This window comes from Trachymyrmex septentrionalis, unplaced genomic scaffold (genome assembly GCF_001594115.1).
Source record: "Trachymyrmex septentrionalis isolate Tsep2-gDNA-1 unplaced genomic scaffold, Tsep1.0 scaffold211, whole genome shotgun sequence".
In the NCBI taxonomy this organism is placed as follows: domain Eukaryota; kingdom Metazoa; phylum Arthropoda; class Insecta; order Hymenoptera; family Formicidae; genus Trachymyrmex; species Trachymyrmex septentrionalis.
Window position 1 is genome coordinate 279,349 of NW_017305299.1, and position 17,436 is coordinate 296,784.

The 17,436-nt window shown below is 35.2% G+C and overlaps 1 protein-coding gene across 3 annotated transcripts in view; it reads right to left on the reverse strand.

The window, feature by feature from the left end:
* Positions 1-36: 36 nt before the first annotated feature.
* LOC108748129 (torso-like protein) overlaps positions 37-17,436 on the reverse strand; it is a 23,909-nt gene continuing 6,509 nt past the window's right edge. Inside the window, exons 1-4 of one of the 3 annotated variants that reach the window (XM_018486156.1) lie at positions 10,399-10,481; positions 3,557-3,887; positions 2,588-2,927; positions 37-1,452 (exon numbers count right to left, since the gene is read on the reverse strand). In XM_018486156.1, the coding sequence (XP_018341658.1) occupies positions 1,057-1,452; positions 2,588-2,927; positions 3,557-3,858 (1,038 nt within the window). In that variant the 5' untranslated portion in view covers positions 3,859-3,887; positions 10,399-10,481 and the 3' untranslated portion in view covers positions 37-1,056. Of the gene's footprint in view, positions 1,453-2,587; positions 2,928-3,556; positions 3,888-4,277; positions 4,373-10,398; positions 10,482-17,436 lie in introns of those variants that run through there. The other 2 variants (XM_018486155.1, XM_018486154.1) reach the window with 2 other exon arrangements.

The following is a 17,436-nucleotide window of genomic DNA, read 5'->3' on the forward strand; positions in this document are numbered from 1 at the left end:
AATTTTGATAGAAATTTTATAGTTACATAATTTTTATCGATATTAATTAGTATTAGATTAATTAGATAATCCAATTTGCTTAGTGTCATAAATAGTCATAGTATCGGTATTTTTTTTTATATCATGATTTTTGTATATCACGATATACTGTTCGTTCGAAGCCTGTACATCAAAATATTAAAACAGAACAAAGGTTGTAAGTATGTGTGTTTTGCGTACACACAAGAGTATCACGATAACTTCAAAAGAAGAAGGGAAAGGAAGAAAACGAGAAAAAAGTTTTTTGTATCAAATCAACTGTTTTGCAATACCATTAGATTGATTTGTTGTATAATATAAAATTTCCTATAATATTGATCCACAATATAAATTCATCTGCGAATATACATGATCATCTTTTAACAACTTATACGGAAAATATGTAAGAGAAAAAAAATTTTCTCTAGTTTTACAGAAAACAACAGGGCTTATTATAAAATAAAATACCTACATGTAAATTCGCATTTCAAGCGAAGTATTGATCCATTGATCCGATCTGCATGTGTTGTACAATGCACATCGGGTTAAACAAACGAAACGCACAAATCAATTTTTATATATGTATAAATATATAAAATACATACTACTGTCTCTTTTGTACGTCAATGGATCAATTTCGAGTAAAGAACTTACGGTATATTGTGACACCAAGTTCTTCAGTCAGATCGTACGAATAATGTTTGTGATATATTAAAAATATTTTGTATAAAGATGTTTTCTAATGATTACAATAATAAATACTTATTTATAACAATAACAGTATTTATGCATTATTGTATATACGTGGCAGAAGGATATATCCGTCCGAGGAACCTTTATAGTTAGCGTCGACGACTCACGACGGGCGTCGCTGAATCGTCACAATCATTTCTGGAGACACCGTGGATCCTCACACCACGTGTCGAAATTATCAGTGTCACTTACATTCTCGCACTGATATACATATTGTCGTTCGACGACATCAAGCGCGAGCGATATCCTAAATGCTTTCAGTCCGTCTACAATTGCATTACGCCATCACATATTCACCTCCCAGAGCTTGAAATAGTTGTCGATCACTTCCAGAAACCACTGACGTCTTTTTGAATCCTTAAAAGCTGGCGCCAATGTCCGCAATTGTAATTGCAGTAACGCTTCGTCGCCCAACAGGCTGTCTAGTTGCTTAAGCAACGCCGTGTCGCCGTGCAACTTTAGTAAACTGGCGTAAGTGAAGATATAATATTGCACCCGAAGACGTTGCACGGCCCACGCTTCCACGCTACGATTGCCGCTTGCCGATTGTATGGAACCCATATGCTCCGCGTACCATGGTGAAAAGTAATTGCTCAGCTCGAGAGACGACAGCTCCGCGACTCCCCGTGTCTTCAGTCGTTCTTTTATTCGCGAATATACTTGAGGAGTGTATACGAATACCTGGAAAAAAAAAAAAAAGAAACATTTCTTTCATCACACATTTATCAAGTGTCGTCCGAATTTAGGATCTGCAAATTTAGGACGACAACGGATGCTTGTTAAGATCGTCGTGCTCGATTAACGAAGAACAGAGATTGGGACCTCTTGATTACGACATCGTATATTTCAGACAGAGAGTTACGTGATTTCACTTTTACTGACATTGGCGAGGTGATGTAAACTATTAGTAAGAACTAGACTCGGTATAATAGGACGTGTTTCTATGCAGTTTACATATGTAAACTGAATTAAAAACGCATTTGTGTTAGTCGAGAGAATGTACGATAAATGAGTTTTGTTTCACTTTTATCTAACCGAGAGACTACAGCATTATTTTTACGGTAAGCCGATTGCAACAGTGATCAACGAACCGCATAATCAAGAAGGATGCGCCAATGCAAAGAAACGAATTTCATGCCTATTTTTATTATCGTTACGGCATTGAAGCGTTGATCGCAATTTCACGTAAGTGCGCACGTATAACATACACATTTTCTATCTTTACCTTTAAAAAAAAATATTCTGCTAGTCGTGAATATATTCATTATTCCATTTTATTAGAATGCGTTTCATAAATTATTGCATGCATCATTTAATGAGTTATTGCAAAATTGACGTATATATATAGCCGGTATTCAGAGTTTTTTATCCGTTCTTATTTTAAGATTGTGATCTTAAGTAATGTATTCATCATTAATGAGACTCTGTGATCGATATATTATTGTATATATATATCATCCTATTCTTATACTCGTATTTAAAACTGCTTAAAATACAGATATCACAAGCGATAGAGTCGTATTAATATATTAAAACATTTAAGACAATCTTAAAGTAAGAACGGACTATAAATACCAGTCCGTGATCATCTTATGACATCTAAGATTACTTAAAACGATCATAAGTATAAGAACCGATAATAAAACTATAAATACCGACCTGTATCTTGCAATGATTCTTATTTTATTAAAAATATGTGTGTGTGTGTGTGTGTGTGTGTGTGTGTGTGTGTGATTAGTCATTATTATTTATTAAAATATAAACGGTTCACTTTTACAATCTGACTGTTTTAAAATTAGATATTCCGATCGCTTACTTGATAAAGCGAATTTCCCGTAATATAGGAAGCGATGTAGTGTGAACCGAAGTTCCTGATAAATCGCACAACACTCGCGGTATCGCCGACCGTGACGTTCTCGGTTTGCCGCAACACGGAATCATCAAGGGCGAGAGTCTCAGCGGTGCCGGCGAGTCGTTGATTATCACGGAATCTAGCGACACGTACGAGGACGTAACAATGGTCGCCCGTGATGAAGGACGAGTTTATGCCGAGGTGCCTGGCTATGGCCGTCTTCGACCAACTACCAGTGAAGGCACGCCACGGCCTCTCGAGCTTCTCGAAAGTGAAGTCACGGAAGTAGGCTTGCAGAAGCTGTCTGTAAATATAAATTGAATATATAGAGAAATCACGTTGTTGCGCGCGATTTATCATCGCCGAAAATGCCAATTTCTTTTAAGCTTCCGCTTAGAATTAACAAATAACAAATTGCACTTGCTATTAAATATCGAAAGAGCAATGGCAACGCAATCTCGTGAATAAAATATTTTCTTATTTTTAACTTCCAATGTGTATCAAAATATAAATCAATCCATTTCCGCAATAAATTTTCAAATAAACAACTTTCATATTAACGTCTACACTTTGTAAATAATGAACTGAGTCAAAAAGTACATTTTAGTACATTTTCTTGAATTAAATTATTCAACTCCATTGTTTTAAATTAACAATATATTGAGTAGTGGCGACCTACAGAAATGATAAAAAATAACTCAAATTGGATATGATTTATGAATTTATCAGTGAGTTTTTATTTTTTATACCAAATTTTATATTAGCAAATATTTGCATTTAGTTCATCGCGATATCATGAAAAGTTTGAAATTATTATAACTTTGATGATTAGAGGTATATCCAAATAAGCCATATACGAGTAAATTCTATTGATTTTATCTGTCTTTTTGCGGAGACCTGTTTTTATCTATCTTATTGTGTGTAATCACATACCTGATATTGTCGCAAAATTCCATGTGAAAGTCGCCGTCGAAGACACTAGTACTTTTGCCTGTTTGGCGTTGCTTGGGCGGCAACGGCGTGGAATTCTTGAAGACGTCGAGGGTGGGCTCACGGAATATCCAGGTCTCCGTATCGTTTCGCGGCACTACTCGCATACTGATGCTCAGGTAACCGTAACGGCTGAAGACGTTCACGGCGCCGCCGAGTCGCGGACGTTGCGACCTGGTGATGTGGACGCCGATCAGTAACGCGAGCATCGATGCCAGGAAGAAGAGCCGCGTGCGTGACCACATCTCTGGGCGGCTACCTGGGTCAGTGATATCTGAAACGCAGATCAAATCGGCACGGAATTTATCAAGCAAATAACAAATTGACTACGAAGTCCATTTATCCTCTGGAGTATTTAAAACCTGACAGTTTCGATGTAATGTTCCAAATCTAAAAACTGAATGAATTCTGTATGAAAAGAAGAGTTGTGTTGAAATACCTTAAAATTTAGCCAGATACAAATCTGAAAGTCATTTTATTAGACTATCAAAATAATTGTGTAAAACGCTTACGCTGATAACAATGCTACAAAAAAATTTTAAGCAATCGGTTTAAACGTCCTATGTATTATAACGATATTGATGGTTCAAACAAAATGATTTCCATATACTGAGCTCACTCTGTACCTCCATAAATTAAAACGCTGCCTAGCAACGATATCTACCGTTAATTCACCGCGTCGTGGATGCCAGAGAAACGCTTCTAGTGTCCCATTCAATTTTGCATCATCAAGCGATATTCGCATCTTATGCGAACGTTGGGCTACTAAGAAGCCTATCTACCATGAAACAACATTCGCATCTTGCGAACGTTGGAATACTGAAAAGCCTATCACGATTCGAGGAAGCTGCGCTACCGGTCTTCAACCGCACGTGCACGTCTGTCTGATGCACGAAGTCGTTACCGCGTTGTAGCGTATATATTGTATCTCGTATCTATAGGTCTAGATGTGCTCCATCGAGGTGTTTGCACGAGTGAAGCCAGCGGCCTTCATCCCCACCTAATGACCACCTCGGACGAGCACCTTGGTCTACCGGTGTTCCTGAACCTTCTCTCTCCCCCTCTCTCTCTCTCTCTCTCTCTCTCTCTTCCTTCGTGCATTTTGATTAGATAATTCACTCCTTGTCGATCAAGACAGAACGGCGCATGCACATCTTCTTCCAGACAGCCGACGGCGAGTGGGCGACCAGCCGTCCCGCATCCGTTTCGCTTCGTCGCATCTCGATACGGAGGCGGACACCTTGCACGGACATCATAATAACGCAGACCATTGTCACGACTATCCAAGCTGCTCTGACGATCGTTAACTCGAATGATGCTTTTGGAACGAGCAGGGCGAAGTGAGAGGTCAAGAAGGCAGCTGTATGACGGCATACGCTTCCCGCACAGATAATGTTTATTATAACTACGACACAGAGTAGCTTATTTTCCAAGATTGAAACTTGAACAAGCGACATTGCTTATTCTACAATTTGAATTTGAATGGAGAGCGTAGCTACAAATGTTTCATGAATGCAACTTCTCCGGGTTACTCCTCGAGAATGCAAAAACTAGCTGACGGTAATAATTAGCAACAGCGTTGCGAAGTACTTTGAATTTTGCAAGATCGCACCGGCAAATCTCAGTATTCTCAAATGCAATTTGGTGAAACTTTGAGTCTACGTGAAAAACAAAGCAGAGAAAGTACATTTTCAGAGAATAATCTTTATTCGATATAAAACACTGGCGCATGAGCCATCCTTCCTCTATCATTATACAAATAAATAAAAACAATGAAATTTTAGAAGATATCATCAATTACATCACTGTCTTTCTTTCACTTTTTCAAAAAAAAAAAAAAAAACAGCCATAAGCCACGTGAACGACTCATAAAATACCATAGTAATACTTCAAAGTACGGCAAATCCGCAACAATTATTTTTTCGAGAAGACAGGGCAATATATTACAATTATAGGAGAAGCTAGTTCTTCAAAAGAGTAAAAGTCCGTTAGAATGGACTTTAAGCAAAGCTGATTTTTTCCTGTATGCCTCTTATAAGAGAGACGATTAATCCACGTCTCTTAATATTTTCACTCAATTAAGCGTATCCGCCCGTATGCAACGTATCAGACGCATCGATGCGTACGCACTCCATGTTCTCTGTCACGCTAGAATCAGCGAAGGTCCGAAGTGCAGGTCCGAGTGAAAGTAAAGTTGAGCCGCAACTTCTCCCTCGTATATGGAGCCGCGAAAAAGAAAGGAGCTTGAAATTATGACAGACGCATGATGTGGCAGAAGTCATTAAAATGACATTAAAAGCGGAGTATATATTGTACATAAAGTACATATACGTGATGCAGCATCACGTTGTTCAACGGAATGGAAGAAGAGAATGACGCGGTTCAATAGGAGCGTAACTCGCTTTGGAAATTCCATTAAAAGTGGGCAGAATTCGAGACGGAACTCTTGTTTTAGTCACAAGGGTGACGCCGACGAGCGAGGTAGTAGTAATTAAGTTTTCTGTCGTCCAATCGAAGAGATGAAATTACTTGGCCTCGCAAAGGGGAACGGATCTGATGGATTAGGTTTAGCGAGAACAACGGAGTCAATTTGACCGTCCTATCTATTTATCAAACAATCATTTAAGGTTACATTTCAGTAGATATATCCTTTTCAAACGGCAAAGGGTAAAGCTTGTGATATACATTAATTTTTCTCTACGAATAATATATATGACTAATTTACACGCGATGAGAATTATTCAACCTTTCTGACAACAGGTTTCATTTATAGATACCAATCTGAATAATGCATTCGTAACGGACCGTGAAATGCGGTGCAGTAGATATAATAGATGATCGTGGTAGAAATTAATTTAACGTTTAATGAAGCTTCGTGGGAGCGGATAATAATTAAATCGACCATCGTTAATAATTAACGGAGACCGGAAAGTTAAATGACGTTTAGCGTGCGCTGCACGAGCACGTGCAATCGAACGCGCATTGCATCGACGTTTTAACTGACATAACGAGTGCGCGATAGCCCCGATTGAACTCCGCCGCGATTTTTATCTCTCAAACGACGCATATACGCCCCAATTCGTCTTCCTCGTTGTTGACCAGGAATTGAACCGGGTGCATCGTTTTGCACAATGCAGCCGCTCTCGATTCGCGATTGAAATTAATCCCCCACGGCGGGATCCAAAGCGGATCGCATTTCCGTCGCGATTTCCGTCGCGTTCACTTTACAATTTGCCAGACCACTCAATCGCGGACTCTGGGGTAAACTTTGACATTCCTGTACACTCCTGTCTTCTTTGCCCCAGTGGCCTTTGCAGTCTATGAGAATATACCACGAAGCGATTAGCGCCAAGTTATAATTATGCAACCGCTCGGTTGCATGATTTTTATTTTCGCGCACAGAAGAATAGCTTCGCGGATACGGTGAGATTAATTGCTTCGTTAATTTCATAAGACGCTCCGAGCGTACTTTTTTTTTTTTTTTTTTCATTTAAAAGCGTTTCTTGATCTTGATGTATTAATACCGTGCGCTAATAAATTGTTTCGTTACATGTTGACGGGTAGAAACTAAATACGTTACGTTCTCACTCAAAATAACCAAGAGTAAGTCTCGGTTTGTGTGAGGTCTCTAATTGTGCTCGATATATCAGCCGTCAGCCACGTTGTTTTTTGTAACTGCGCTCTATATGACTAAACCTCACTGGGTCAACGCAGTGAAGGTGAGTCATATGCATGCGAGTTATTTAGTGCATATGTTTTGTTCCTCCGTTATTGGAGTAACGCGATACCAATGTGGTGAATGTGAAATTTATTATCGCTATAACTGCGTGCTGTTTACACACCGGCGTTTCGTCTTGATGTTAAACGGTATCACACCGTCACGGCTCAACGATACATACGATCTTCCGATAATTCACGAGTAATAGGAAGTCGTTTATCGATTTATTTCGAAAAAAAAAAAGATCATTTCATATACCCAGATTCGAAGTTGCCGGCAGCGAACGAAAGGAACCATACATATTCATGAGGTTACGAGAGCTACGTCGAGACGGAGAACGTCTCGATTGTTTCGCTTACTATCACTTTGTCCGTTGATGATTGCATCAAAGATGTTGGTTTTTCAAAACTGATCAATTCCAACAATAGCAGCTATGCGCGGTTTCTTTTTTTATATAATAAGACATTTTATAAGGATACTTTATTTGTGAATATACTTGTGAATAATTATTTCGATGCAACATATACACGAATGCTATCTTTATTCTATTCTGTGAATCTGAATCAGTGGATAATCATTGATTCAGTATCAAATATGCCACTGTTAATGAATGAAATGTCGTATTCCTAACCTGTAGCGAACTTTGCTTCAGTGTATAAGTATAGCGCATTCAACGTATATGGTAGTGTAAGATTGGAATTATAATGTGAATTAGAACGTGCAAATATCGATATTTTAACTGTATAATGCTTAAACTTTTTTTCTTTTATAGTTGAATTTCACTGATTATCCAGTGCCAATATGATATGCTGATAATTCAATATCTCAAATATGTATATACCAAGTATCTATTGTACTTCAATAGATTATCCACTAATTCAGATTTGGAGAGTAGATTTATTAAATTTTCGTGCAATACTTCTTTTTTTGTAAGTAATCAACGTATCTCATTAAAGATATCTATAGTACTATATGGAAAAAATGATTTGCTAAATGATGATGCTCTAAAGTATTTAAAAATTAAGTTGAATATCTGAAGAGAATAATTTTTTTTAAACTGTCACAATAATTAAAACGCTCAAGCTATGGTTGCTGGAATGTAAAAAATTTTTTGCAACATTGCTCATTGTGTTCTGTGTCCTTCATAATTATATGGATAGTCCAATAAATTATTTCTGCCTGTAATTAAATTTTTAGATATTTCAGCAAAATCGTTCTTTTTATGTATGCTGAGAAATCACATATGTGCTAATATTTTTATGTCTATAACTAATGCATTCGAATAAAAAAAGGTCATGGCGAGACATTGAGAAAAGCGAAGTCGCATTTCAAATTAAAATGGAAGGTAAAATGGAAGGAACGAGTTCCGCTTTCGCCGGATTGCTTTCGAGGATGCGAGAGTGGTTTTCCAACTCGCGTGATTAGGATTTTATAAACATTCCTACCGACACAACGTGACGTTGATGTCGCGTTCTTACTCTCTTTCAATTTAAAATCATTTTATTTATCTAATAAATTAATCTGTAGATTTCAAACAATTATCGTAAAAGTAGTTCACGTCGTAATATTACTTTTTTGTATATGTGACGATTGTTTATTCTATATTTAATCAAAATGACATCTACATGTAAGATTTCAAAATGACAGATACTTTCGCAGTGGCGCCAACACTTATCGAGTGTAAAATAGAAAGTTATGTGAAACTTAACGTTGGTTCGCGAGCATAAACCGGTACGTTTCTGTACGTCTGATTGCTCGTGTGCATCAAATGATAAATAAATTTGTATAATATATGTATATGCATAAGCATCTGCCAGACATCAGGTGAATAATATTCTCTATAATATTCTATGCATAATGATAAATATTCTACGCATCTTAAAAAATTGAATAGATTTTCAGAACAATTTCTAGAAAATTTGATTTACTTGACATAAAATAAGTAAAAAATTGAAATATTAAAAACATAAAATAAATAGAGTTATATAAATCTTTATATAACTTTAAAAAAGAGAGGAATATCATTTCGTTTTATTGAAATAATTCAGTAGATATTCACACATGTGATACAACTGTTTACTTTGATACAAGTGTGTTTGCTATAACGTGATGTTGGTAGAAGTTCTTCGAATAAACAAAACGAACAAAATTTGCAAACTGAAAATACCAAATAGAGAAAAAAGGTTGTAGCTATGAAACAGAAGAGGGGATGTAAAACGTCAATTAGTGTATAGTATATAATTTTACACATTGTACATGCACACATTTTATTATTAAATTTAGTTCAGTTATATCATTTCAAAGCTACATTCAAAACCACTAAACTAGATTAAAGTTACGAAATTAATATCAACACATTTCTCAAAATTACGTAAAAAGTACATACATGCTTGTAAAATTATCTGCTACCTGCAAAGCTAAAATACAACTTTTACACATCAATAATCAGAGTACAACATCTAAGCAGACCGTGAAAAAGTAATTTTGATGATCACTCTTAAAATGCAGCGTAAACTATACAAAATATTGTGATGTTATATGTACAACCCTTCTACATATTCCATAACTTCTTTCCTATAAATAAAGTTGATAATTCCAATGTAAAAATATTATTATAAAACAGTTTAAAAAGATTTGGCATTATTACATTATAAGATCCGTAATAAGATATACAAAAAATTTGCAATTTTTTTATGTATGTATATAATGAGATGATGCTAAATCTTTGTAAATCGTTTGTAAAAATTGCAAATTTTCGAATATCTTATTTGCATCGATGAACAACAGATTAAACTGATATCATCAGCAATTCCTGTTAAATAATTTTCTATCTGTCAAGAAATCCACATGGCAGAGAATATTTTGTAATGCTAAATATCCACTATCTGCTTACATCCGTATGTGAGTTTCCAATTACATTTAGTAGCGACATTATTGATGACTATGAGTATGAGTAAAATAAATGGCTCATTTACAAATAGATAAAATAAATTCAGCTGTAATATAAGCGAGGTTATATAAACTTTGAAAAGAATAAGAGATATTGTAAAGATTTCAGTTGTAATACCTTTTCGAAAAATCGATAAAGTTAAGAGGCAAACTGAAGGCACGAAGGGGAAGAGAACTGGATAAGTCCACCTGTGGCAACTTCCTATTAGCGTATATCTACCATTACGGTCGCAGTGAATTGTAGTGACGTAAAAGAAAAAAAAATCTCGGTCGAAGGACAATAATTGAACGTTGCGATAATATGGCCGTTGCGATTCGCTTGTTACAGTGATATACAGCGGCTCAGAAGCCAATGGAGAAGAATTATTTAAGTAGCCTCGCGGTTGAAACTATTGAAAGGGGTATATTGCGTCGTCCCATTAAACGCAGGAAACGCGATCACAGAGCGATCCAAACAACTTTAGATCTAATTGAGGTAGATCTAGGCAGACTCAGCCGCGATTAGTGCAGCAGCGGAAAATTTCAAGACGATCATCACGACGTCATCGTCAAACTCAGTATTTTAATTTAATTTTGTGCCGCTGCATAGAAAAAATATAGGTAGGTATACTGGTTAAGGAAAACTGCAGGTGCACTGAGGTAGGTATACGTTTTGCTAACGTGCTCGTTAGCAAAACCAGTTCTACGCTGTTTTGAAGTAGAAACAATATTTTCAAGTAAAATAACGAGATCAAGATACATGGTTGCAAAGTACAGAAGCAAACTGCCTCCCCTCCCCCCCCCCTCTCTCTCTCTCTCTCTCTCTCGCCCTCTCTGCTAAATAATTCAAGAAAGTTTTTGTTTTATTTACAGCTTCAATTTATGATCTTACAGAAATAATTGACATAAAATAATTGACATAAAATATAGTACTAGAAAGGTGACGCGTGGAATATTTTATTATAATAAAATAACAAGTTCGAAAAACATTTAAAAAATGTCTTTTTCGTTCTACATTGATATTCATATCTTCTTGTATCGTAGATATTTTTAGATGCCTTTATTTGTACATCCAAAGGAATATAAACTTTTGTTTCTGAAAAATTCCATCGATTAAATGATAGAATATGTTTGAGAGACTATTGAGCAGGACGCTTTCAGCAGAATTCTTTACTTATTAATCGATACGTGCGCATAATTTTTTAATCCAGAAAACAGACGCAGTTAATTCTGTTTAAAATGAAATTTATAATTCAATATACAACATGTGTATGGAAAGTGAAAGACTGCGATGCCTCATCAACATGTTGACTTACTGCACGTGTACTCGGACATTTTTGAATAATTCAGCTGTTTCATATATACGTTCCGTATCATATTTCAAGTGTTATGTCGCCAAGTCTGTTCGCTATCATTTCGCAGCATAAAGAATGTTAGGAACGTGACATAAAATCTCGAAAAAATGCATCATGATCACATCATCCATGTGAATTCATCGTCGCAATAATTGCAAATCATTGCGCATGACTTTCACTCATTTCTCCTAAACATTAATATAAAAAATTTGAATTTTTTCTCATACTTTGTATTATATTTTACTATTATTTACCTCCGTATTACTTACATTCAATTTGAATTGCAAATCCATATACTATATCTTTATACATCATTCAATGATGTGTAAAGATTAAACGTGAAAAATTTACATGTTTTCAAAAATTATATTAAAATGAGGATTAAAAGAAGAGTAGGTTCTTAAAAGCTCTTATTCTGGGAAGATAAAAAAATACAGACGGCTTACCCTACCGGATCACACAAGTTTATTCCATTTCCGTTGATTGGCTTTCCCCTCCGTACGGCAAAGCCTCCCTCCCCGTGACGCTAATTGTTATGGGTCACTGACTGTACGCTTGTTACAAGACACTTGGAGATAACTCGGCTTTCCAACGTTGCCGTTCCAATCAACTATGCACTTGTTGCACTACACTTTTCTGTCTCAATTAATTACAATTTCTCGCGTAATCTTATCTTCTTTACCATTTGCGACTTGTGTCGTGTTATAAACTAAAGTTGAGCTCAAAAATGTTATATAATTTTTGGGTTATCTTCGTGTACACTTCTCGAGAGACACGTGATCAAAATTTAATACAACGATAGTTTGCGTATGATAATACGAGTGCATAGTCCGAAATTTGTCGATAATTTGTCGTTATCAAGTAAAGTGTAATATTTCTTTGAATACAAAATTTTGCCATATTCGGCAGTGTAACTTTAGTTTAATCAGACGTACGGTTCTTTGCCACTACGTGATATCGATAAATATTTACCCGCTAGCGACAGCAATATATCGTAAAAACAATTTAGCAGTCGCGACTGATTTCATAATCGGCTCATTTAGATATTCACACATTTCTGGGAACGCAAAGGAAGATTTAATTTAATTGCATTTTCGATTGTTAGTGTTTCTGAAGAAAAATATTATAGGATGAGATAAATGTAGTAAATTTTTATTGACGTCATTTTCACTGACACAGTCGTATTAATTTTCATTAATAGATATAATCTTGCGTAATCGCCGGGCAATAGGAAAAAATAATAAAAACAATAACCGCACGTGTCATGCTTAATTACACTGGATAATATACCAATTTAAGTCAGAAAGTTGGATAAATGGTTATTTTGAATATTACGTAATAGAGTAATGTGAATGTGTAAACTAGTTTTCTGTCAGCATTAAAAATACGATATCACAGGAGTGGTGGTAGTTTAATTTCAATTGAAAATAATAATTTGCTGAATATATTGTTTAAAGAGCAATACAACGAAGAGGCATCGAAAATGATCTCGCATGAGTAATGTTAGCGACATCGTGTCGTTACTGCCATCGATACGTATTGCGCAATGAAATCATTGAATCGCGGATGCGGTCGATTACACGAACGACAATCTGACTTTTGAGCGAGTTAGCTTTCTGACAAGCGTTTAGCCTTCTTTTTCACGTAAAACCAATTCCGTATGCGCCGCGATCGAGGTCATTCACTCGACTGACGCACGAATGTAAATTAATCTCGTTGTCGCGTATGGTCCTGCAAAGCAAGCGTTTATTTTTAAAAGTGTATTAAGAGATACAACACGAAGTAGCCTCACTAATCTCAGGAAAGAAATATTAGCAGTCTTGATATGAAATATAATTTAATAAAAGCATAATTTTACGTGTATATAGTGTTTTTATACTGGGATTAAAACACACACACACACACAAGTAGAGAATATAAGACATACAAAAACAAGGCAATACGTTATATACTTGAAATTTTATAAACGTCTTATTTGTTAAAAAGAACATTCCATGAAATGGGATGCGAAATTATTCATGAGAAACCAGAGCTGAACAGATTTTTTAATGCCAAACAGATTGCTATGCACAAAACGTACGTCGTTAAAGGACTTTAGCCAAGGCTTCTTTCCATTCAACCTGCATTCTCTTTGTCTCGCCAAACGGGTAAAACCAGATTTTTACAAAATTGCGCTATTAGGGGCTGTTATTTTTCGCTGTAAAGTGTTATTACTCCATGCATGAAAAAGTCTTTCTTTTATATCCGCGAGATTCCTTCTGACATTTGCATAGGTATGCTAAATACGATGCCCGTTTGCACTTAGATGGAGTGTTACAGATGTATATATAAAGAGCACTATGTTCCCGCAGATTTTACATATACGATATTATACGAGTATATATGTGTAAAATATAGATGTGCAGAATAATATATAAACTAAAATCTTATATTTAATATATCCCAGACTTATTTGTCTCGGTAGTCTAAAGGCTTAGGACGCTCGCACGGAATGCAAGAGATCCGACTCCCGGCTGAGGCAATATTTTTCGCAATAATAATTATTACAGTTTTTTAAGATTTGGGAAATTTTGGGGGGATTATTAGTTCAGATTGATTGTGCGAATGTCCGATAATCTTATCGGCACGCAATGATTATTTCTGAAAATTAATTCATTTTAAATGAATATATATTGTAATTTATAATAGTTCAACATCTTAACACTCAGACCGGTAGGGCGCTTCGTATCTTAAGTTTTAATATAAACGGTCTCGTTTCCAATCATATTGCTCATACTTACAGTCACTCAAAATTGTATCACTTTTTGAGTGCAAAATTCAAATATCAAACAAAAGGATAATATACGGGAAAAAAGGATCGTATACGGAAAAAATTGTTTTGCTGAAGTATCTAACAATTTTGTTAAATATAAATTTGAAAGTAATTTGGATTATTTAAACAATTGGTAAAAAGCACTCAAGCATAATGAGTATAATGATACAAAAAGTTTTGACATTCTAGCAACCAACCTGTGCTTTTGTTAGACCATTGACATAATTATGTTAATAGTTCTAACAAAATTATTTTTTCAAACTTGTACCTAGCTAATTTGTAGATATTTTAGTAAAATCATTCTTTTTTCACATTTCATTTATAAATAGCTATCTTCAAAATGCGCGATATTTGAGTTATTATGTAAAAGTGATATATTTAGATCACATTCTTTAAGCAAGTCTGATCTATTATTATCTGTACTGTTGTCATTGCAGAGCAACTGCAGGTGTCACCTAATTTTCCATCAAACTAAAGTAATACTTTTGATATTTCCTTACGTCAGCATGCACTTTTACAAATAAATTTACATCTCTTATTTTCAACAAAATTATTTAACCTCTTTTATTACATTAATAAAACACAATATTAGAAAAATGTATAAATTAATTAAAATCTCACTCATCAAACATCGCAAATAAATATTGTGGAGGTATTTACAGTTTTTATGTTTATCATATATTTATCTAAAAATGTTTTTCTCTCTATTTTTCTATCTCTTATCTTTGTTTCTTTGTCATGCTGCACTTTACGTGTTTATTTAGATTCTCTGTTGAGTAACAACACCTGCGACATTATAGCTGATTACAAATTTTAGAAAAATTCCCTCCGTCTTTATTAACTTTGAAGAAGAATAACACGATTTTATGGCGCGCTAACTGATCATATATATTACTTAGAATTCCCCGTGACATTTTACGCCAGAAATGGCGGCTGCATCTTCACGAAGTTTTACCAATCGGCGGAATGTTTCTTCTCTGGTTGCGACACGAAGGACCCTATGCAGAATCGTTAGCAAAGATCTTGTCGATAGTCACGTTTATGTCGAGAATATACAAGATGATTTCGTAAATAATATTTAATTCTCTAAAGGAGATCGATACATATAAATAGAATTATCATTTATCACACTAATTATATATGCATGAAAATGATTGACAAGTTGACAGGTTACTAAAAAAAAAGAATATTTTTGTGCTAGAGTCTCATGCAATCTCGTCACGCTTATAGATTTATCAAACTGCTAGCATAAAATAAGAAATAAATTCCATCTTTAATACGAAACACGAGAACAAAAATATCTTGGAGGCATTAGCGCTAATACCCAATTTCTTCACTTCCAAATAAGTTTCGGATAACCTTATCCATACCTCCATTGTAATTTGGGAGATATCTCTTGGATAAAGTTATCTGGAGGTGAAGAAATTGAGCATAAGTCATGAGAAACAATTCTTTGACTCCATCATGATACTGACTTCGCCCAGCCGTGATCGCTGACAATGCAGAATACGAAGCGTTCGGGCATGAACCAACAAGTAAGTACTTTCGATGAGGCAAGTCTCAGAATTTCGCTTAGCTCGAAATTCTATTGCTATCGCGCAAGAAACTGTGATTTAACTGTGCTAGAGTTTCATGCGAGATATACGATATATATTGGCAGAAAATTGAGTAATTTTGACGAGAATGTCGACTTGTGTTTCTCAGGAAATCTCAATTTCACATGTTCGCATGTATATCGATATTCTTATCAACATTGTAAATCGTTCGAATACGTCACATTATCTTAAAGTTCATTATAATGCAGTAAGTAACAAGTTATTGATAGTATAAATCGATGTTGATGGCATAGAATTAATATGGTCGATACAAAATTGTGTATCGCAAGCAACATGTCAACGTCAATACCTCGATCCATACTTCAATTTTGTGCTCGGCACAATTCTAAAACAATTCTATAGTGGAATACATTGACAAGAGAACAAATAATGTTTTTAAAACAAACAGATCGTGATATGCTAACGATTATTCCAAGATATTTTTAGACGTTTTTATTTCCGTCTCCGTCGTGATTTCCACCCCAAGTAACTCGCAAATATAAACGTCATGAGTATGATTATCATGTTCATTAATATTTCCTTATCTTGGTCAACCAGTGTCAAAAATGTAATGCACGCGCTTACATGTAGCGTGCAGACTTTAACATCGCGACAATTCTCGTATTATCCCCCGTTAAGTTTGTGATTAATGAAAAAGATATACAACCTGATTTGTGATTTCCTGGTGGACAGTAGGTAGCGTGTTTGTTGCGATAGGCGCTAACCATTTTACGTTTCCCATGCCGCGGCACGTTACCGCTGCGTTAATATTTACATAATAGCAGATTAACATGTAGCCATTGATGCCGCACAGATGCGATAATACTCATATCTTAGCTGAGTTTAAAAACAAACTATTTCTTCATTTTTCTCAGGCTTTTTAATAAAATCTTAATCCAAAAATAATTTCCATAATTTCCATTTGCCTCTCCAGTGTCACATTGTGTAAAAAAATTTATTCATTTCTTTGACAAAGATTTTTATTATTTTTAATGCAATCAGAAACTCGTATGCCTTGATGACTCCGAACTGTTATCGATACGAAGAAATCGCGTGTCCAGAGTTTGGAACAATTAAAATAATGATAACGTCAGGACAGACGAAGGCGTGCTAAGGGTCAGTGAAATAAGTATAATCTAGTGCTGGCTAAACATCAATAGTCTATCGATAGTTTTAGGAATATCGATAGTTTGAAAACGATAGTTTTACCTGACTCTACTTCAATTAATTTTGATTAATTTTAATCGGCGATTAATTCTATCAGCAGTATCTACATGAAATATGTATCAGAGCATAACCACAAGACCTCTGGACCAATGAGAATCCATAAAGTCGCCATATTGAATTATATAAGATTCTCATTGGTCCAGCGATTTTATGCTATATATTTATTATATATTTATATTATATATATA